Source organism: Oncorhynchus nerka, linkage group LG15, assembly GCF_034236695.1.
Source record: "Oncorhynchus nerka isolate Pitt River linkage group LG15, Oner_Uvic_2.0, whole genome shotgun sequence".
NCBI classification, from domain to species: domain Eukaryota; kingdom Metazoa; phylum Chordata; class Actinopteri; order Salmoniformes; family Salmonidae; genus Oncorhynchus; species Oncorhynchus nerka.
In genome coordinates this window covers 101,130,015-101,153,895 of record NC_088410.1, presented here as the reverse complement: position 1 = coordinate 101,153,895, position 23,881 = coordinate 101,130,015, and the positions used below count along the sequence as shown (strand labels likewise).

The window sequence follows — 23,881 nt, the reverse complement described above, 5'->3', positions numbered from 1 at the left end:
TCTATAGTAGTAGTAGTATAATGAATGTATCTATAGTAGTAGTAGTAGTAGAATGAATGTATCTATAGTAGTAGTATAATGAATGTATCTATAGTAGTAGTAGTAGTAGTAGTAGTAGTAGAATGAATGTATCTATAGTAGTAGTAGAATGAATGTATTTATAGTAGTAGTAGTAGAATGAATGTATCTATAGTAGTAGTAGTAGAATGAATGTATCTATAGTAGTAGTAGTTTTAGTAGTAGTAGTTTTAGTAGTAGTAGAATGAATGTATCTATAGTAGTCGAATTATGAATCGATAGAAGCTGTCGGTGTCTATTCATAGTCTTCGTCAAGCCGTGTTAATCCGTCGCCCTCTGGCATTAGTCCTTTTTACTGTCGTAAATTTAGTGTAGACTTGTGGCTTTGCTGTCTCTGCCGCTCCCAGAGGTTCACATGCCTTCATGGTGATGCAAATCCAACCGAAAGAGCCGGGTCAAGGTGATGTCACTGTTACCCCCAGCCACAGGCCAAGCCACAGAGAAGCCGCAGGCCCAGCCACAGGCCCAGCCACAGAGAAGCCGCAGGCCCAGCCACAGGCCAAGCCACAGAGAAGCCACAGGCCCAGCCACAGGCCAAGCCACAGAGAAGCCACAGGCCCAGCCACAGGCCAAGCCACAGATAAGCCACAGGCCAATCCACAGAGAAGCCACAGGCCCAGCCACAGGCCAAGCCACAGAGAAGCCACAGGCCCAGCCACAGGCCAAGCCACAGAGAAGCCACAGGCCAAGCCACAGAGAAGCCACAGAGAAGCCGCAGGCCCAGCCACAGGCCAAGCCAGAGGCCCAGCCACAGTCCCAGCCACAGTCCCAGCCACAGGCCCAGCCACAGTCCCAGCCACAGTCCCAGCCACAGGCCCAGCCACAGGCCCAGCCACAGGCCCAGCCACAGAGAAGCCACAGTCCCAGCCACAGGCCCAGCCACAGGCCCAGCCATAGAGAAGCCGCAGGCCAAGCCACAGGCTCAGCCACAGAGAAGCCGCAGGCCAAGCCACAGGCCAAGCCACAGTCCCAGCCACAGTCCCAGCCACAGTCCCAACCACAGGCCCAGCCACAGGCCCAGCCACAGTCCCAGCCACAGGCCCAGCCACAGTGAGGCCACAGGCCCAGCCACAGTCCCAGCCACAGTCCCAGCCACAGGCCCAGCCGCAGTCCCAGCCACAGAGAAGCCGCAGGCCCAGCCACAGGCCCAGCCACAGGCCCAGCCACAGAGAAGCCGCAGGCCAAGCCACAGTCCCAGCCACAGGCCAAGCCACAGGCCCAGCCACAGGCTCAGCCACAGAGAAGCCGCAGGCCCAGCCACAGGCCAAGCCACAGAGAAGCCACAGGCCCAGCCACAGGCCAAGCCACAGAGAAGCCACAGAGAAGCCACAGGCCCAGCCACAGGCCAAGCCACAGATAAGCCACAGGCCAATCCACAGAGAAGCCACAGGCCCAGCCACAGGCCAAGCCACAGAGAAGCCACAGGCCAAGCCACAGAGAAGCCACAGAGAAGCCGCAGGCCCAGCCACAGGCCCAGCCAGAGTCCCAGCCAGAGTCCCAGCCAGAGTCCCAGCCAGAGTCCCAGCCAGAGTCCCAGCCAGAGTCCCAGCCAGAGTCCCAGCCAGAGTCCCAGCCACAGGCCCAGCCATAGAGAAGCCGCAGGCCAAGCCACAGGCTCAGCCACAGAGAAGCCGCAGGCCAAGCCACAGGCCAAGCCACAGGCCCAGCCACAGGCCCAGCCACAGTCCCAGCCACAGGCCCAGCCACAGTGAGGCCACAGGCCCAGCCACAGTCCCAGCCACAGGCCCAGCCGCAGTCCCAGCCACAGGCCCAGCCGCAGTCCCAGCCACAGAGAAGCCACAGGCCCAGCCACAGGCCCAGCCACAGAGAAGCCGCAGGCCAAGCCACAGTCCCAGCCACAGGCCAAGCCACAGGCCCAGCCACAGTCCCAGCCACAGGCCCAGACACAGAGAAGCCACAGGCCCAGCCACAGAGAAGCCACAGGCCCAGCCACAGGCCCAGCCACAGGCCCAGCCACAGTCCCAGCCACAGGCCCAGCCACAGGCCCAGCCACAGTCCCAGCCACAGGCCCAGCCACAGTCCCAGCCACAGTCCCAGCCACAGGCCCAGCCACAGGCCCCAGCCACAGTCCCAGCCACAGTCCCAGCCACAGTCCCAGCCACAGACCCAGCCACAGACCCAGCCACAGACCCAGCCACAGAGAAGCCACAGGCCCAGCCACAGAGAAGCCACAGGCCCAGCCACAGTCCCAGCCACAGGCCCAGCCGCAGTCGAAGCCACAGGCCCAGCCACAGGCCCAGCCACAGGCCCAGCCACAGGCCCAGCCACAGAGAAGCCGCAGGCCAAGCCACAGGCCAAGCCACAGTCCCAGCCACAGGCCAAGCCACAGGCCCAGCCACAGTCCCAGCCACAGGCCCAGCCACAGTCCCAGCCACAGGCCCAGCCACAGAGAAGCCACAGGCCCAGCCACAGAGAAGCCACAGGCCCAGCCACAGGCCCAGCCACAGTCCCAGCCACAGTCCCAGCCACAGTCCCAGCCACAGTCCCAGCCACAGGCCCAGCCACAGTCCCAGCCACAGTCCCAGCCACAGGCCCCAGCCACAGTCCCAGCCACAGTCCCAGCCACAGTCCCAGCCACAGTCCCAGCCACAGTCCCAGCCACAGACCCAGCCACAGTCCCAGCCACAGTCCCAGCCACAGTCCCAGCCACAGAGAAGCCACAGAGAAGCCGCAGGCCCAGCCACAGGCCAAGCCACAGAGAAGCCACAGGCCCAGCCACAGGCCAAGCCACAGAGAAGCCACAGAGAAGCCACAGAGAAGCCACAGGCCCAGCCACAGGCCAAGCCACAGATAAGCCACAGGCCAATCCACAGGCCCAGCCACAGAGAAGCCACAGGCCAAGCCACAGAGAAGCCACAGAGAAGCCACAGAGAAGCCGCAGGCCCAGCCACAGGCCAAGCCAGAGGCCCAGCCAGAGGCCCAGCCAGAGGCCCAGCCAGAGGCCCAGCCACAGTCCCAGCCACAGTCCCAGCCACAGGCCCAGCCACAGTCCCAGCCACAGGCCCAGCCACAGGCCCAGCCAGGCCCAGCCACAGGCCCAGCCACAGAGAAGCCGCAGGCCAAGCCACAGGCCCAGCCATAGAGAAGCCGCAGGCCAAGCCACAGGCTCAGCCACAGAGAAGCCGCAGGCCCAGCCACAGGCCAAGCCACAGAGAAGCCACAGGCCCAGCCACAGGCCAAGCCACAGAGAGCCAGGCCAGCAGAGAAGCCGCAGGCAGGCCCAGCCACAGGCCAAGCCACAGATAAGCCACAGGCCAATCCACAGAGAAGCCACAGGCCCAGCCACAGGCCAAGCCACAGAGAAGCCACAGGCCAAGCCACAGAGAAGCCACAGAGAAGCCGCAGGCCCAGCCACAGGCCAAGCCAGAGGCCCAGCCAGAGTCCCAGCCAGAGTCCCAGCCAGAGTCCCAGCCAGAGTCCCAGCCAGAGTCCCAGCCAGAGTCCCAGCCAGAGTCCCAGCCATAGTCCCAGCCACAGGCCCAGCCACAGGCCCAGCCACAGGCCCAGCCACAGTCCCAGCCACAGACCCAGCCACAGACCCAGCCACAGACCCAGCCACAGACCCAGCCACAGTCCCAGCCACAGGCCCAGCCACAGAGCCCAGCCACAGAGAAGCCACAGGCCCAGCCACAGAGAAGCCACAGGCCCAGCCACAGAGAAGCCACAGGCCCAGCCACAGGCCCAGCCACAGGGAAGCCACCATGACTTCCCCTCCTGAGACTCATGTGATTTGCCGCTGGCAGGAAGTTCTGTGCTGGACTGGTTGGAGATGCCAGTGAAAGAGCAGAGGTTGGAGGGTGGGCAGGGAGTGTGGAGTGTAGGGTGTCCCCTCTCCTCTGAGCCCTGTGTCCCCCCCCGGACTCTCCTCTGAGCCCTGTGTCCCCCCCCGGACTCTCCTCTGAGCCCTGTGTCCCCCCCTGACTCTCCTCTGAGCCCTGTGTCCCCCAACTCTCCTCTGAGCCCTGTGTTCCCCCGGACTCTCCTCTGAGCCCTGTGTCCCCCCCCCGGACTCTCCTCTGAGCCCTGTCCCCCCCCTGACTCTCCTCTGAGCCCTGTGTCCCCCCCCAACTCTGCTTATGGTTAGATCAATAACTCAAGTTAGACCCCGTGTCTCTCTCTCTCTTGCTCTATTTCTGTCTATCGCTGTGTGCCTCTCTCTCTCTCGCTGGCTGTATGTAACTGAGTGATATCACAGATGGGATGACCTTTAAAATACAACAGACAGACAGTCTGTCCACTAAACTCAAACTAAATGTTCAGGGATTACCAGGGACTGTCTTTAGATGGCTTTTTATGAATTATTTTACAATACCCATAGTGCACTGCAGATTGTCTGGGAGATGTACTGTAGCTTGTTTGTCTTTTGACGACGAGGGGGGGGCAGGCCTGTGGTGGTTGAGGGGGGGTGCAGGCCTGTGGTGGTTGAGAGATGCTGGTACTCATGTTTGTTTGTCTGGGCTTCAGGATAGACGATGAGGGGGGGTGCAGGCCTGTGGTGGTTGAGAGATGCTGGTACTCATGTTTGTTTGTCTGGGCTTCAGGATAGACGATGAGGGGGGGTGCAGGCCTGTGGTGGTTGAGAGATGCTGGTACTCATGTTTGTTTGTCTCTGTAAGAGAGTGTCAGACTGACTGTTAGGTGTGTGAGAGTGGGGACTGTGTTTGTGTGTGTGAGAGGGGACTGTGTGTGTGTGTGTGTGTGTGTGTGTGAGAGTGGGGACTGTGTGTGTGTGTGTTTGTGTGTGTGTGTGTAAGAGTGGGGACTGTGTGTGTGTGTGCTGACATGGACCAGGCTAATGTAATAAAGTGTCAACAGGACAGGGTAGCCAGGCAGAGCAGGGAGCTCTGCAGATGGCTAGCTACCATTTAGCCTAAACACAGACAGATACACATCTCTCTCTGGCATCCACCCACCATTAGCCAATCCCTAGAGAGCATGGGAGGAGGAAGTAACCTGCCGTGTTGTGGTTCTGATTCCTCATGCTGATGTCTGGGTCAACTCAGCTCATCCTAATTGATTTACCTGCTTAAATAATGGTTAGGCCTAAATCAGTAAAACTTCAGCCTGACGTTTGTTCTCTCTCTCGCTCTCTCTCTCTCTCTCTCTCTCTCTGTGTGTGTTCCCTCTCTCTGTGTGTGTTCCCTCTCTCTGTGTGTGTTCCCTCTCTGTCTCTCTCTCTTTCCTTCAATCTCTCAGGTGACTGGTGAAGGTGTGACATCCTCGCCTAGTGCTATTCATCGAGGAGCTGAGATCTAATTGATCTGTTTGGTTGCGGCCGACGGGCTGGCTCCTCCCCCTCCCGGCAGCAGCGTGCGCCCCCCAGCCCGCGCCCCTGCCACCCCCACCAGGTCCTCTAACGCCATGTGCCTCTCCCACACCATGGAAGGAGCATCAGGGAAGAACGGAGCGAGCCAGGCAGGGCTGGGGGGCCAGGCAGGGTTAGGGCTGGGGGGCCAGGCAGGGTTAGGGCTGGGGGCCAGGCAGGGTTAGGGCTGGGGGCCAGGCAGGGTTAGGGCTGGGGGGCCAGGCAGGGTTAGGGCTGGGGGGCCAGGCAGGGTTAGGACTGGTGGGCCAGGCAGGGTTAGGACTGGTGGGCCAGGCAGGGTTAGGGCTGGGGGGCCAGGCAGGGTTAGGGCTGGGGGGCCAGGCAGGGTTAGGACTGGGGTTTGGGACAGGCCTGGGGCTGGGGGGCAGGCGGTGTGGAGGGGTGCCTCTAGAACCCTTCGTACACCAGGTGGGAGGACACACCAGTATGATGCGCTACGACGACCACACGGTGTGTAAACCACTCATCACCCGGGAGCAGCGCTTCTACGAGTCCCTGCCGCCTGAGATGAAGGAGTTCACAGCAGAGTACAAAGGTAAGAGTTAAACCTTGACCTCTAATCTTGTGACCCTAACCGCTAACCTTAACCTTTTACGAGTCCCTGCCTGAGATGAAGGAATTTAAACCAGAGGACAAAGGTATGAGAGGGGTGTCAATCAGGTTTGGGCTGTACCCTAATGATTCTGTACTTGTACAATCGCCTGATATACGATCTTATCGCCCGTAGCAGCCAACTAAAAATGTTATTTATTTAAAACGATCACAAAAAAACATTTCGACCGTGAGCTCTGTTCCGGGAAGGAATTATGACATATATTTTGAAGCCAAATCTTTTCTTGGAGCTGTGGCAGGAAAGAGTGTGGCTGTGTGTGCCGATGTGTGCAGAATAGAGCAAGTGACAGTGAAGGAGACGCGCTGGCTGTGCGTCGTGTGACGGGGTTGGATAAATCATGAAGGGCCTGGCTATAGACCACGCAATTCTGCTGTCCCCAGAACAGGATCCTTATTTCAATAATAAACGTTTTCACCTCCTCTTCCTGTTTCATTAGGTCTAGGATTCTGTAATATTTGTGTTGTGGAGAAATGACCAGGCAGGAGACGGGGGAGTACAGTTAGTTTTTCCTTTAGTCCAAACCCCTCGTGCTCTACAGTTCCCGGGCACCCCAGTGCGCATGTGCATTTCCTATTAGGTGTAGTAACGTAACACTGCCGTAATGCCTTACTGCTTAGTAACAGCACAGTAACTAATATAAACACATGTAGATCCCAGATACTACAGATTCTATGTGTTGTAGGTAGGCTGTACAGTAATATTCTAACATGCCAATTTACCCTTCGTTTCTTTCTTTTTGATTTATCGTTCGATTTTTCCATCTTGAATTTTGTTTTGCTCAATTTAACTTCGTTGTTGCCTGTAACATTTGTGATTTGAAACGAAGCTGTGTGTCTATAGATGCTGACGTTTGAGCCTCGTAACTTTAATTTGCCCTAATGCTTTTATAACATTTCCATTTGTAGGATTTGGCTTTTTGATGTTTGGTTCACAACGGCAAGGAGGAGGGATGCATTCATTCTATTAGACTAAGCTTTGTTCAAACTTACTCAATTGATGTTTCTGTCTTGCTATTGTTTGTTCTCTCTCTCTCTCTGTCTCTCTGTCTCTCTGTCTCTCTGTCTGTCTGTCTCTGTCTGTCTGTCTCTCTCTCTCTGTCTCTCTGTCTCTCTCTCTCGTCATTCCCTTTAGGCCTGACATATTTGTAGGTTATTAAAAAAAAAACTTAAAAACTTTCTGAGATAAAGAGCTCAGCGGGAGTAAGTCAGGATGCGTAAAACTGAAGTCAACATTCATATCGAACGGAAAGACACGAGAACATTAGGCTTTTAAAATAATTAGATGCCAGAGTTTCCGTTATAAAGAAAAGGCTGTATGGCCCATGCAGATCATTCAACACTATATTCAGGTATATGGCCCATGCAGATCATTCAACACTATATTCAGCCATATGGCCCATGCAGATCATTCAACACTATATTCAGGTATATGGCCCATGCAGATCATTCAACACTATATTCAGCTGTATGGCCCATGCAGATCATTCAACACTATATTCAGGTATATGGCCCATGCAGATCATTCAACACTATATTCAGGTATATGGCCCATGCAGATCATTCAACACTATATTCAGGTATATGGCCCATGCAGATCATTCAACACTATATTCAGGTATATGGCCCATGCAGATCATTCAACACTATATTCAGGTATATGGCCCATGCAGATCATTCAACACTATATTCAGGTATATGGCCCATGCAGATCATTCAACACTATATTCAGGTATATGGCCCATGCAGATCATTCAACACTATATTCAGGTATATGGCCCATGCAGATCATTCAACACTATATTCAGCCATATGGCCCATGCAGATCATTCATCAACATATTCAGCTATATGGCCCATGCAGATCATTCAACACCATATTCAGGTATATGGCCCATGCAGATCATTCAACAACATATTCAGCTATATGGCCTATGCAGATCATTCAACACCATATTCAGCTAAATGCAGATCATTCAACACTATATTCAGGTATATGGCCCATGCAGATCATTCAACACTATATTCAGCCATATGGCCCATGCAGATCATTCATCAACATATTCAGCCATATGGCCCATGCAGATCATTCAACACCATATTCAGCTAAATGCAGATCATTCAACACTATATTCAGGTATATGGCCCATGCAGATCATTCAACACTATATTCAGGTATATGGCCCATGCAGATCATTCAACACTATATTCAGGTATATGGCCCATGCAGATCATTCAACACTATATTCAGGTATATGGCCCATGCAGATCATTCAACACTATATTCAGCCATATGGCCCATGCAGATCATTCATCAACATATTCAGCTATATGGCTCATGCAGATCATTCAACACCATATTCAGCTATATGGCCTATGCAGATCATTCAACACTATATTCAGGTATATGGCCCATGCAGATCATTCAACACTATATTCAGCTATATGGCCCATGCAGATCATTCAACACTATATTCAGCCATATGGCCCATGCAGATCATTCATCAACATATTCAGCTATATGGCCCATGCAGATCATTCAACACCATATTCAGCTAAATGCAGATCATTCAACACTATATTCAGGTATATGGCCCATGCAGATCATTCAACACTATATTCAGCCATATGGCCCATGCAGATCATTCAACACTATATTCAGCCATATGGCCCATGCAGATCATTCATCAACATATTCAGCTATATGGCCCATGCAGATCATTCAACACTATATTCAGCCATATGGCCCATGCAGATCATTCATCAACATATTCAGCTATATGGCCCATGCAGATCATTCAACACCATATTCAGCTAAATGCAGATCATTCAACACTATATTCAGGTATATGGCCCATGCAGATCATTCAACACTATATTCAGCCATATGGCCCATGCAGATCATTCATCAACATATTCAGCCATATGGCCCATGCAGATCATTCAACACCATATTCAGCTATATGGCCCATGCAGATCATTCAACACCATATTCAGCCATATGGCTCATGCAGATCATTCAACACCATGTTCAGCTATATGGCCCATGCAGATCATTCATCAACATATTCAGCTATATGTCCCATGCAGATCATTCATCAACATATTCAGCTATATGGCCCATGCAGATCATTCAACACTATAGTCAGCTATATGGCCCATGCAGATCATTCAACACCATATTCAGCTATATGCAGATCATTCATCAACATATTCAGCCATATGGCCCACGCAGAGCATTCAACACCATATTCAGCTATATGGCCCATGCAGATGATTCAACAACATATTCAGCCATATGGCCCATGCAGATCATTCAACACCATATTCAGCTATATGGCCCATGCAGAGCATTCAACAACATATTCAGGTATATGGCCCACGCAGATCATTCATCAACATATTCAGGTATATGGCCCATGCAGATCATTCATCAACATATTCAGGTATATGGCCTATGCAGATCATTCAACAACATATTCAGCCATATGGCCCACGCAGAGCATTCAACACCATATTCAGCCATATGGCCCACGCAGAGCATTCAACACCATATTCAGCTATATGGCCCATGCAGATCATTCAACAACATATTCAGCCATATGGCCCATGCAGATCATTCAACAATATATTCAGCTATATGGCCCACGCAGAGCATTCAACAACATATTCAGCTATATGGCCCATGCAGATCATTCAACACCATATTCAGCCATATGGCCCATGCAGATCATTCAACAATATATTCAGCCATATGGCCCACGCAGAGCATTCAACAACATATTCAGGTATATGGCTCATGCAGATCATTCAACACCATATTCAGCTATATGCAGATCATTCATCAACATATTCAGCCATATGGCCCATGCAGAGCATTCAACACCATATTCAGGTATATGGCTCATGCAAATCATTCAACAATATATTCAGCCATATGGCCCACGCAGAGCATTCAACAACATATTCAGGTATATGGCCCACGCAGATCATTCATCAACATATTCAGCTATATGGCCCACGCAGATCATTCATCAACATATTCAGGTATATGGCTCATGCAGATCATTCAACACCATATTCAGCTATATGGCTCATGCAGATCATTCAACACCATATTCAGCTGTATGGCCCATGCAGATCATTCAACACCATATTCAGCTATATGGCCCATGCAGATCATTCAACACCATATTCAGCTATATGGCCCACGCAGATCATTCATCAACATATTCAGCTATATGGCCCATGCAGATCATTCAACACCATATTCAGCTATATGGCCCATGCAGATCATTCAACACCATATTCAGCCATATGGCCCATGCAGATCATTCAACACCATATTCAGCCATATGGCCCATGCAGATCATTCAACACCATATTCAGGTATATGGCCCATGCAGATCATTCAACAACATATTCAGCTATATGGCCTATGCAGATCATTCAACAACATATTCAGCTATATGGCCCATGCAGATCATTCAACAACATATTCAGCTATATGGCCCATGCAGATCATTCATCACCATATTCAGCTATATGCAGATCATTCATCAACATATTCAGCCATATGGCCCATGCAGATCATTCATCAACATATTCAGGTATATGGCTCATGCAGATCATTCAACAACATATTCAGCTATATGGCCCATGCAGATCATTCATCACCATATTCAGCTATATGCAGATCATTCATCAACATATTCAGCCATATGGCCCACGCAGAGCATTCAACACCATATTCAGGTATATGGCTCATGCAGAACACTGCACTAGTCAGCCCCTGTTCCTGATCTTGCACATCTGTGTGGCATTGAAATGCTAAAATGGCTTGTGTGATATTAGTCTTTATTAGTTGAGGGCAACCTATAGTACCAGTCAAAAGGTTGGACACACCTACTCATTCAGGGGTTTTTATTTTATTTTTTACTATTTTTGACATTGTAGAATAATAGTGAAGACATCAAAACTATGAAATAACACATATGGAATCATGTAGTAACCAAAATGTAGTAACCAAAACAAATGAAAATATATTTGAGATTTGAGATTCTTCAAAAAGCCACCGTTTGTCTTGATGATAGCTTTGCACACTCTTGGCATTCTCTCAACCAGCTTCACCTGGAATGCTTTTCCAATAGTTTTGAAGGAGTTCCCACATATGCTGAGCACTTTTTGACCTCTTTTCCTTCACTCTGCAGTCCAACTCATCCCGGACCATGTTAATTGGGTTGAGGTCGGGGGATTGTGGAGGCCAGGTCATCTGATGCAGCACTCCATCACTCTCCTTTTTGGTAAAATAGCCCTTACACAGCCTGGAGGTGTATTGGGTCATTGTCCTGTTGAAAGCAAATGATCGTCCCACTAAGTGCAACCCAGATGGGATGGTTTATTGCTGCAGAATTCTGTGGTAGCCATGCTGGTTAAGTGTGCCTCGAATTCTAAATAGATCACTAACAGTGTCACCAGCAAAGCACCCCCACACCATCACACCTTCTCCTCCATGCTTCACTAAGTCCAACCCAGATGGGATGGCGTATTGCTGCAGAATGCTGTGGTAGCCATGCTGGTTAAGTGTGCCTCGAATTCTAAATAGATCACTGACAGTGTCACCAGCAAAGCACCACCATCCCACCTCCTCCTCCATGCTTCACGGTGGGAACAACACATGCAGAGATCATCCATTCACCTACTCTGCATCTCACAAAGACATCAGACCAAAGGACAGATTTCCACCCGTCTAATGTCCATTGGCCAAGCAAGTCTCTTCTTCTTATTGGTGTCCTTTAGTAGTGTTTTCTTTGCAGAAATTTGAAGGCCTGATTCACACAGTCTCCTCTGAACAGTTGATCTTGAGATGTGTCTGTTATTTGAACTAGGTGAAGCATTTATTTGGGCTGCAGTCTGAGGCTGGTAACTCTAATAATCTTATCCTCTGCAGCAGAGGTAACTCTGGGTCTTCCATTCCTGTGGCGGTCCTCATAAGAGCCAGTTTCATTTTAGTGCTCGATGGTTTTTGCGACTGCACATGAACAAACTTTAAAAGTTCTTGAGATTTTCCAGATTGATTGACCTTCATGTCTGAAAGTAGTGACGGACTGTTGTTTCTCTTTGCTTATTTGAGGTGTTCTTGCCATAATATGGACTTGGTCTTTTACCAAATAGGGCTGTCTTCTGTATACCACTCCTACCTTGTCACAACACAACTGATTGGCTCAAACACATGAAGACATTTTTATGGAAATAAAATCCACAAATGAACTTTGAACAACACCTGTTAATTGAAATGCATTCCAGGTGACTACCTCATGAAGCTGGTTGAGGGAATGCCAAGAGTGTGCAAAGCTGTCATCAAGGAAAAGGGTGACTATTTTGAAGAATCTAAAATATATTTTATTTGTTTAACACTTTTTTTGGTTACTACATCAGTTTTATTTGTTGTTGTTATAATTTATTATTATTATTATTCTACAATGTAGAAAATAGTTGTTTTTTTTAAATAAGAAAAACCCTTGACTGATATTGTATGACATTTGTTAGGTTATTGTGATCTGTAATAAAGATCAACTACTGGAGACTCTCTGTCTATACCTGCTGAACTGGGTTTACAAAACATTTTGATTGTTCAGGTTCACCATCAGTACCAGTTTTACTTCAAACGATCAGTGTGTATATGGTCATTGTTAGATATAAAGCAGGGGTGTCAAACTCAAATACCCAGTGGGCCAAAATGTAAAACCTGAACAAAGTCACGGGCCAACATTGAACAAATTAACCTTTTAATATGGACCCAAACAAGTTTTGCTTTAACATTGAATATGGAACAAGCATCGCTTATTACCATACAATATATAATTTAATAGTGGAGACATGCAAAATCGAATTTCAAATGAAAAAACACATCAATGGCATTCATTTATTAAATAAATAAAATTTAAATAAAAATTGTATGCCTCTTTTTTCTATTTGCAGCCTTCTGATTTAAATACCAAAATAAACTTTTTCCACTGGCTAATAATTTGACAAATAAAATGATAATAAATCAATCAACCATTCAAGCCCATGCCTTGTAGCAAGAAAAAGTGCATAAAGAAAACGTTAATTATTGCACACTGGTCTAATCTGATGTGCCCAAGCCAGATACCTGGCATCTCTTCTTGGATGCTAGTTCATCAATGTCTGGGCTCAAGCTGAGCTGAAGAAATCCTCAGTATCGAGCGAAGATGTTCATCAGTCTGACGTCTCCTGTGAGTTGTTTTGGTCATCTTCATCGAGGAGAAAAGTTGTTCGCATAGATAAGTGCTGCCGAACATGGAGAGCATCTGAGCAGCTTGGGTGCGGAGCTGAGGCATTGTGTCAGGGATGAACCGTGGAAACTGTGCGGCGCCCACAGCATCATACTTTGACTTCAGCGTGTCGTTGCACTGGAGTTCAATCAGCTCCATTTGGATGTTGGTTGGTGCATTTTCCACATCAACTGTGAAGGGATTACTAAGCAGTTCAAACTTGCATTTCTGGGCATCGAAGTCGGCAAATCGCCGGCTAAACTCAGCGGCGAGAACACTGAGTTTTTCAGCAAACTGTGCGCATGGGAACACGGCGGTAGAGATCTGCGCTTTTATGGATTGGCAGCAGGGAAAATGGCAAGGGTTTCCTTGCAGCATCTGATTCTCCCACAGGCACAGATTAGTTTTGAAGGCCCTCACTGCAGCGTACATGTCTGTGATGATGCGCCCCCGCCCCTGAAGCTGCAGGTTCAGCGCATCGAGATGGCTCGAGATGTCAGAGAAAGGCCAGCTCACACAGGAACTTTTGCTCCCGGAGCTCTGCTCTATCCTTCCCTTTGGTTTCCAGGAATTGACATATTTCCTCACGCAGCTCGAAACATCTGTTCAGTACTTTTCCTCTGCTTAGCCATCTCACCTCTGTGTGATACGGCACGTCTGCGTATTCCGAACCACACTCCTCCAGAAAAGATTTAAACTGGCGGTGATTTAGACCTTTGGCTCTTATAAAGTTAACTACCTGTGTTACTGTGGTCATAACATGTTCTATCTTTAGGGCTTTGGCACACAGTGCTTCCTGATGTATGATGCAGTGGTAAACAGTTAGCTCACCTGCACAGTTCTCTTCCCGCATCTTCTCCCGAACCATGCCCACCAGTCCACTCTTTTTACCGCACATCGCTGGCGCACCATCTGTCGTTAATCCAACGAGTTTATCCCACGGCAGCTTTATTTCAGTTACACATTTGGAAACCTCCTCAAAGATTTCCTTTCCTGTGGTTGTGCCATGCATTGATTTGAATCCTAATAGCTCCTCCGTAACACACAGATTTGAGTCCACTCCACGGATGAAGACTGACAGCTGAGCAGTATCAGATGCGTCGCAGCTCTCATCCACAGCGAGGGAGAACGCAACAAAATATTTTCCCTTTTCCATCAGCTGGTCATACAGATTGGTGGCAAGATCACATGTGAGATCAGCTACTGTGTTCCTGCTCAGGCTCACGTTTGAAAATGCTTGTTTTTCTCTCTGGGCATACGAGGTCACAAACCTTCATCATGCACTTTTTCATGAACTCTCCCTCATTAAAGGGCCGGGCTGATTTTGCGATCTCTGCTGCCACTATATAACTAGCCTTTACAGCAGCCTCGCTTTGTGATGTGGCTTTTTAAACATATTCTGTTGTGAAACCAAACTTCTTTTCATCTCCTCTACTTTCTGGCTCCTTTGAGTCATGTCCAGGTCCTTGTATTTGTCATGGTGTTTCGTTTCATAGTGTCGTCTAATGTTGTACTCCTTACTTACATCCACGTTGACTCCACAAACAAGACAAACAGGTTTGTCTTTTACATATGTAAACAGATATTCTGCCTCCCACTTGTCCAGAAAGCTCCTGTTTTCTGCCTTTCTTTTCGCCATTTTTGGGAAGGGTTAGCTCGCTGACAGTTGTAGCGTCTATGTTGCTATGACTACTGTCACAGAGGAGAGAGCGTTTCTGGGTCCTGTCCTGATTGGCGCGCGAAAACAGCATTATGGGATTCGTAGTACTAGTGGTGAATGCGCTGTATAATACCGGCGGGCCAGCTCTAGTAGTAATTTGGTATTGTCTCGCGGGCCAAATATAATTACCCCACGGGCCAAATTTGGCCCACGGGCCAGAGTTTGTCACCCATGATATAAAGGGTCAAGTTGATCATTTCATGACGAGAACAGAAACCACTTTTGTGAGGTTCACTGCATATATATATATATTTTACCTTTATTTTTACTAAATCAGTTAAGAACAAATTCTTATTTTCAATGACGGCCTAGGAACAGTGGGTTTAACTGCCTTGTTCAGGGGCAGAACGACAGATTTTTACCTTGTCAGCTCAGGGATTCGATCTTGCAACCTTCCGGTTACAAGTCCAACGCTCGAACCACTAGGCTACCCTGCCGCCCAAAGAAGGAGAACATTACTCTGTAAGCATTCAACGGTCAAAACCATTTTCAGATGGGGGTGAATTCCAAAGTTGTGCTATATATTCCTTGGCTTTGTCCTAGCTCATTTGTAAATTATAAATATTGATACATTACTACCTCAAACACTTGGTGATTAGTGATTTCAGAACCAAAGTGGGGGGAGAAGAAAACAGCCTACATTGTCCCCCCTAATCTGATAGTGGTAGATACCTAGTCTCCTTTATGACTCTAATCTGATAGTGGTAGATACCTAGTCTCCTTTATGACTCTAATCTGATAGTGGTAGATGCCTAGTCTCCTTTATGACTCTAATCTGATAGTGGTAGATACCTAGTCTCCTTTATGACTCTAATCTGATAGTGGTAGATACCTAGTCTCCTTTATGACTCTAATCTGATAGTGGTAGATACCTAGTCTCCTTTATGACTCTAATCTGGTAGTGGTAGATATCTAGTCTCCTTTATGACTCTAATCTGGTAGTGGTAGATACCTAGTCTCCTTTATGACTCTAATCTGATAGTGGTAGATACCTAGTCTCCTTTATGACTCTAATCTGATAGTGGTAAATACCTAGTCTCCTTTATGACTCTAATCTGATAGTGGTAGATACCTAGTCTCATTTATGACTCGAATCTGATAGTGGTAGATGTCTAGTCTCATTTATGACTCGAATCTGATAGTGGTAGTGGGGTGGTAGATGTCTAGTCTCCTTTATGGCTCTAATCTGATTGTGGGGTGGTAGATGTCTAGTCTCCTTTATGGTTCTAATCTGATTGTGGGGTGGTAGATGTCTAGTCTCCTTTATGGTTCTAATCTGATAGTGGTAGTGGGGTGGTAGATGTCTAGTCTCCTTTATGACTCTAATCTGATTGTGGGGTGGTAGATGTCTAGTCTCCTTTATGGTTCTAATCTGATTGTGGGGTGGTAGATGTCTAGTCTCCTTTATGGTTCTAATCTGATAGTGGTAGTGGGGTGGTAGATGTCTAGTCTCCTTTATGGCTCTAATCTGATAGTGGTAGTGGGGTGGTAGATGTCTAGTCTCCTTTATGGCTCTAATCTGATAGTGGTAGTGGGGTGGTAGATGTCTAGTCTCCTTTATGGCTCTAATCTGATTGTGGGGTGGTAGATGTCTAGTCTCCTTTATGGATCTAATCTGATAGTAGTAGTGGGGTGGTAGATGTCTAGTCTCCTTTATGGCTCTACTCTGATAGTGGTAGATATCTTCTAATCTAGTCTCTAATCTGATAGTGGTAGTGGGGTGGTAGATGTCTAGTCTCCTTTATGGCTCTAATCTGATTGTGGGGTGGTAGATGTCTAGTCTCCTTTATGGCTCTAATCTGATTGTGGGGTGGTAGATGTCTAGTCTCCTTTATGTCTCTAATCTGATAGTAGTAGTGGGGTGGTAGATGTCTAGTCTCCTTTATGGCTCTAATCTGATAGTGGGGGGTGGTAGATGTCTAGTCTCCATTATGGCTCTACTCTGATAGTGGTAGTATCTAGTCTCCTTTATGGCTCTAATCTGATAGTGGAGTGGTAGATGTCTAGTCTCCATTATGGCTCATATCAGCTGCCTACATAGTACATACACCATAGACACACATCATCCTCTCACACACACACACACACACACACACAATAATGTGTTTATGCAACAAATATTATTGCATCCAACCGAATCACATCGACTCGTTCTCTAATCAAACCGAATAGTTTTTTAAACTAAAACGAGTCGTTCATGTACACTACATGATAAAAAGTATGTGGACATTTTCTCATCGTGCATCTCATTCCAAAAATCATGGGCTTTAATTTGCAGTTGGTCCCCCCTTTGCTGCTATAACAACCTCCACTCTTCTGGGGAGGCATTAATATGGAGTTGCCCCCCCCCTTTTGCTCCTATAACAACCTCCACTCTTCTGGGGAGGCATTAATATGGAGTTGGTCCCCCCTTTGCTGCTATAACAGCCTCCACTCTTCTGGGAAGGCTTTCCACTAGATGTGGAGACATTGCATTGCTGCTACAACAGCCTCCACTCTTCTGGGAAGGCTTTCCACTAGATGTTAGAACATTGCTGCTATAACAGCCTCCACTCTTCAGGGAAGGCTTTCTACTAGATGTTGGAACATTGCTGCTATAACAGCCTCCACTCTTCTGGGAAGGCTTTCCACTAGATGTTGGAACATTGCTGCTATAACAGCCTCCACTCTTCTGGGAAGGCTTTCCACTAGATGTTGGAACATTGCTGCTATAACAGTCTCCACTCTTCTGGGAAGGATTTCCACTAGATGTTGGAACATTGCTGCTATAACAGCCTCCACTCTTCTGGGAAGGCTTTCCACTAGATGTTGGAACATTGCTGCTATAACAGCCTCTACTCTTCTGGGAAGGCTTTCCACTAGATGTTAGAACTTTGCTGCTATAACAGCCTCTACTCTTCTGGGAAGGCTTTCCACTAGATGTTAGAACATTGCTGCTATAACAGCCTCCACTCTTCTGGGAAGGATTTCCACTAGATGTTGGAACATTGCTGCTATAACAGCCTCCACTCTTCTGGGAAGGATTTCCACTAGATGTTGGAACATTGCTGCTATAACAGCCTCCACTCTTCTGGGAAGTGGTTCCACTAGATGTTGGAACATTGCTGCAGGGACTTGCTTCCATTCAGCCACGAGAGCATTAGTGAGGTTGGGCACTGATGTTGGACGATTACGACTATCTCACAGTCTGCGTTCCAAGTCCACTCCTCTAGATTCCAATGGCGGCAAGCTTTACACCACTTTACATCCATACGACGCTTGACATTGTGTGGTCGATCTGCCAAATGAAATCCATTTTATGAAGCTCCAGATGAATAGTTATTGTGCTGACGTTGCTTCCAGTGGCACTTGGAACTTTTTCCACCCTTCAACACTCGGCGGTTCCGTTCTGTGAGCTTGTGTGGACATCCACTTCGTGGCTGAGCCGTTGTTGTTCCTAGACGATTCCGGTTCATAATAACAGCACTTACCGGAGCAGCTCCAGCAGGGCAGTGATTTAATTTGATGGAAAAGTGGCATCCTTTTGACGGTGCCACGTTGAAAGTCACTGAGCTCTTCAGGAAGGCCATGCTATTGCCAATGTTGGACTCCCTCACATTACAGGGAGTGTTCTCTCTCTCTCGACAGGGCTGATACTACAGGGAGTGTTCTCTCTCTCTCTCGACAGGGCTGACATTACAGGGAGTGTTCTCTCTCTCGACAGGGCTGACATTACAGGGAGTGTTCTCTCTCTCTCGACAGGGCTGACATTACAGGGAGTGTTCTCTCTCTCTCGACAGGGCTGATACTACAGGGAGTGTTCTCTCTCTCTCTCGACAGGGCTGCATTACAGGGAGTGTTCTCTCTCTCTCTATTGACAGGGCTGACATTACAGGGAGTGTTCTCTCTCTCTCTCGACAGGGCTGACATTACAGGGAGTGTTCTCTCTCTCTCGACAGGGCTGATATTACAGGGAGTGTTCTTTCTCGACAGGGCTGACATTACAGGGAGTGTTCTTTCTCGACAGGGCTGACATTACAGGGAGTGTTCTCTCTCTCGACAGGGCTGACATTACAGGGAGTGTTCTCTCTCTCTCGACAGGGCTGACATTACAGGGAGTGTTCTCTCTCTCTCGACAGGGCTGACATTACAGGGAGTGTTCTCTCTCTCGACAGGGCTGACATTACAGGGAGTGTTCTTTCTCTCTCGACAGGGCTGACATTACAGGGAGTGTTCTTTCTCTTGACAGGGCTGATACTACAGGGAGTGTTCTCTCTCTCGACAGGGCTGATATTACAGGGAGTGTGATCTCTCGACAGGGCTGACATTACAGGGAGTGTTCTCTCTCTCTCGACAAGGCTGACATTACAGGGAGTGTTCTCTCTCTCGACAGGGCTGACATTACAGGGAGTGTTCTTTCTCTCTCGACAGGGCTGACATTACAGGGAGTGTTCTCTCTCTCGACAGGGCTGACATTACAGGGAGTGTTCTCTCTCTCTCGACAGGGCTGATATTACAGGGAGTGTTCTCTCTCGACAGGGCTGACATTACAGGGAGTGTTCTCTCTCTCTCTTTACAGGGAGTGTTCTCTCTCTCTCTCTCGACAGGGCTGATATTACAGGGAGTGTTCTCTCTCTCTCTCGACAGGGCTGATATTACAGGGAGTGTTCTCTCTCGACAGGGCTGACATTACAGGGAGTGTGATCTCTCGACAGGGCTGACATTACAGGGAGTGTTCTCTCTCTCTCGACAGGGCTGACATTACAGGGAGTGTTCTCTCTCTCGACAGGGCTGACATTACAGGGAGTGTTCTCTCTCTCTCTCGACAGGGCTGATATTACAGGGAGTGTTCTCTCTCTCGACAGGGCTGACATTACAGGGAGTGTTCTCTCTCTCTCGACAGGGCTGATATTACAGGGAGTGTTCTCTCTCTCGACAGGGCTGACATTACAGGGAGTGTTCTCTCTCTCTCGACAGGGCTGATATTACAGGGAGTGTTCTCTCTCTCTCGACAGGGCTGATATTACAGGGAGTGTTCTCTCTCGACAGGGCTGACATTACAGGGAGTGTTCTCTCTCTCGACAGGGCTGATATTACAGGGAGTGTTCTCTCTCTCTTGACAGGGCTGACATTACAGGGAGTGTTCTCTCTCTCTCGACAGGGCTGACATTACAGGGAGTGTTCTCTCTCTCTCGACAGGGCTGATATTACAGGGAGTGTTCTCTCTCTCGACAGGGCTGACATTACAGGGAGTGTTCTCTCTCTCGACAGGGCTGACATTACAGGGAGTGTTCTCTCTCTCTCTCGACAGGACTGACATTACAGGGAGTGTTCTCTCTCGACAGGGCTGACATTACAGGGAGTGTTCTCTCTCTCGACAGGGCTGACATTACAGGGAGTGTTCTCTCTCTCTCTCGACAGGGCTGACATTACAGGGAGTGTTCTCTCTCTTGACAGGGCTGACATTACAGGGAGTGTTCTCTCTCTCTCTCGACAGGACTGACATTACAGGGAGTGTTCTCTCTCGACAGGACTGACATTACAGGGAGTGTTCTCTCTCGACAGGGCTGACATTACAGGGAGTGTTCTCTCTCTCGACAGGGCTGACATTACAGGGAGTGTTCTCTCTCTCTCGACAGGGCTGACATTACAGGGAGTGTTGTCTCTCGACAGGGCTGACATTACAGGGAGTGTGATGTGATTATGTTATAACTATAATTATTAACCGGGTGGTTTGGATCCTGAATGCCGATCGGCTGAATGCTGATTGGTATATCAGACATTATAAACAGGGTGGTTCGAGCCCTGATTGGTATATCAGACCGTATACCACAGGTATGACAAAACCTGTATTTGTTCTGCCCTAATTACGTTGGTAACCAGTTTATAATAGCAATAGGGCACCTCTGGAGTTTGTGGAATATGGCCAATGTACCACGGCTAAGGGCGTTGCCTCATGCCTACAAACATCCCCTTAGCCATGGTATATTGGCCGTATTCCACACCCCCTCTGGCCTTATTGCTTAACTATAGCGTTATACATTCATATTATTTTAGTTTTATTTAACCTTTATTTTAACAGGGGAAATGTTATTGAAACCTAGGTCTCTTTTACAATCTGGCACTAACTTGGCCACCTAATAATCCTCTGTTTACAATTGGCTCATTCGCCCACATCCTCTCCCCTGTAACTATTCCCCAGGTCGTTGCTTGTAAATGAGAACGTGTTCCTGGTAAAATAAGGGTTAAATAAATACATATATAAAAATACGAATGTGCCCTGTATATACAACACAAATGTACACATTATGCCTAAATATACACTACAGTTCAAAAGTTTGGGGTCACTTTGAAAGAAAAGCTAATTAAATAGTACCTGCAAAACACCAGTCTCATCGTCAACAGTGAAGAGGCGACTCCGGGATGCTGGCCGTCTAGGCAGAGTTCCTCTGTCCAGTCTCAACGTCAACAGTGAAGAGAAGACTCCGGGATGCTGACCGTCTAGGCAGAGTTCCTCTGTCCAGTCTCAACGTCAACAGTGAAGAGGCGACTCCGGGATGCTGACCGTCTAGGCAGAGTTCCTCTGTCCAGTCTCAACGTCAACAGTGAAGAGAAGACTCCGGGATGCTGACCGTCTAGGCAGAGTTCCTCTGTCCAGTCTCAACGTCAACAGTGAAGAGAAGACTCCGGGATGCTGACCGTCTAGGCAGAGTTCCTCTGTCCAGTCTCAACGTCAACAGTGAAGAGGCGACTCCGGGATGCTGACCGTCTAGGCAGAGTTCCTCTGTCCAGTCTCAACGTCAACAGTGAAGAGAAGACTCCGGGATGCTGACCGTCTAGGCAGAGTTCCTCTGTCCAGTCTCAACTGTCAGAGTGAAGACTGACTCCAGGATGCTGACCGTCTGGCAGAGTTCCTCTGTCCAGTCTCAATCTTTTCAACAGTGAAGAAAAGACTCCGGGATGCTGACCGTCTAGGCAGAGTTCCTCTGTCCAGTCTCAACGTCAACAGTGAAGAGGCGACTCCGGGATGCTGGCCGTCTAGGCAGAGTTCCACTGTCCAGAGTTCCACTGTCCAGAGTTCCACTGTCCAGAGTTCCACTGTCTGTGTTCTTTTGCCCATCTTTATCTTTTCTTTTTATTCATTTTTAATAAAAAGAAAACATTAAGGTGGGCAAAACAACACAGACACTGGACAGAGGAACTCTGCCTAGAAGGCCAGCATCCCGGAGTCGCCTCTTCACTGTTGACGATGAGACTGGACAGAGGAACTCTGCCTAGAAGTCCAGCATCCCGGAGTAACCTCTTCACTGTTGACGATGAGACTGGACAGAGGAACTCTGCCTAGACGGCCAGCATCCCGGAGTCTTCTCTTCACTGTTGACGATGAGACTGGACAGAGGAACTCTGCCTAGAAGGCCAGCATCCCGGAGTCGCCTCTTCACTGTTGACATTGAGACTGGACAGAGGAACTCTGCCTAGAAGGCCAGCATCCCGGAGTCGCCTCTTCACTGTTGACGATGAGACTGGACAGAGGCCACCAAACGAGAGCAGCACCCTGCCAGCCAGCCACCTGTGTTTGGGACGGTATCGTTTGGTGTAATCAATCATGTGGAGTTGGACAGTTTATAAAAAGACCTGGGTTCCTGTTGGAGGAGGCCTGTTACATCTCCTACCCTTTAATTAGCCAATGGACTGTTCTCTTTGTTTCCCTGACAGATTACATCATGTTCATACACGAAACTACACTGACTGCACAAAACATTAGGAACACCTGCTCTTTCCAGGACATAGACTGACCAGGTGAAACGAGGTGAAAGCTATGATCCCTTATTTGATGTCACCTGTTAAATCCACTTCAATCAGTGTAGAAGAAGGGGAGGAGACTGGTTAAAGGAAGGATTTTTAAGCCTTGAGACAATTGAGACGTGGATTGTATACATGTGCCATTCAGAAGACCAAAGATTTAAGTGCCTTTGAACGGGATATGGTAGTAGGTGCCAGGCACACCGGTTTGTGTAAAGAACTGCAACGCTGCTGGCTTTTTCACACTTAACTGTTTCCCGTGTGTATCAAGAATGGTCCACCACCCAAAGTACATCCAGCCAACTAGACACAACTGTGGGACCTGCCGCCTCTACACTCTAACCACTTGGCTACCTGCCTCTCCCCTCTAACCACTAGGCTAGCTGCCGCCTCTCCCCTCTAACCACTAGGCTACCCTGCCGCCTCTCCCCTCTAACCACTAGGCTACCCTGCCGCCTCTCCCCTCTAACCACTAGGCTACCCTGCCGCCTCTCCCCTCTAACCACTAGACTACCTTCCGCCTCTATACTCTAACCACTAGGCTACCTGCCTCTCCCCTCTAACCACTAGGCTACCTGCCTCCTCTACACTCTAACCACTAGACTACCTGCCTCCTCTCCCCTCTAACCACTAGGCTACCTGCCTCCTCTCCCCTCTAACCACTAGGCTACCTGCCTCCTCTACACTCTAACCACTAGGCTACCTGCCTCCTCTACACTCTAACCACTAGGCTACCTGCCTCCTCTACACTCTAACCACTAGGCTACCTGCCTCCTCTACACTCTAACCACTAGGCTACCTGCCTCCTCTACACTCTAACCACTAGGCTACCTGCCTCCTCTACACTAACCACTAGGCTACCTGCCTCCTCTACACTCTAACCACTAGGCTACCTGCCTCCTCTACACTCTAACCACTAGGCTACCTGCCTCCTCTCACACTCTAACCACTAGGCTACCTGCCTCCTCTACACTCTAACCACTAGGCTACCTGCCTCCTCTACACTCTAACCACTAGGCTACCTGCCTCCTCTACACTCTAACCACTAGGC

The 23,881-nt window shown here is 48.5% G+C and overlaps 2 protein-coding genes across 2 annotated transcripts in view; both read left to right on the top strand.

Moving 5' to 3' along the window:
• Nucleotides 1-481: 481 nt before the first annotated feature.
• On the top strand, nucleotides 482-4,087 carry LOC135560289 (mucin-1-like). Its single transcript, XM_065002147.1, is given in 6 exon segments — nucleotides 482-1,044; nucleotides 1,082-1,786; nucleotides 1,941-2,150; nucleotides 2,152-2,178; nucleotides 2,228-3,861; nucleotides 3,972-4,087. Coding segments are annotated over 6 exon segments (3,255 nt in total).
• Nucleotides 4,088-5,793: 1,706 nt separating this feature from the next.
• Nucleotides 5,794-23,881, top strand: part of LOC115142373 (inositol hexakisphosphate kinase 1) — a 53,624-nt gene continuing 35,536 nt past the window's right edge. The window contains exon 1 of the mRNA XM_029681760.2: nucleotides 5,794-5,960. Within this exon, the coding sequence (XP_029537620.2) occupies nucleotides 5,852-5,960 (109 nt within the window). The 5' untranslated portion in view covers nucleotides 5,794-5,851. The remainder of the gene's footprint in view (nucleotides 5,961-23,881) is intronic.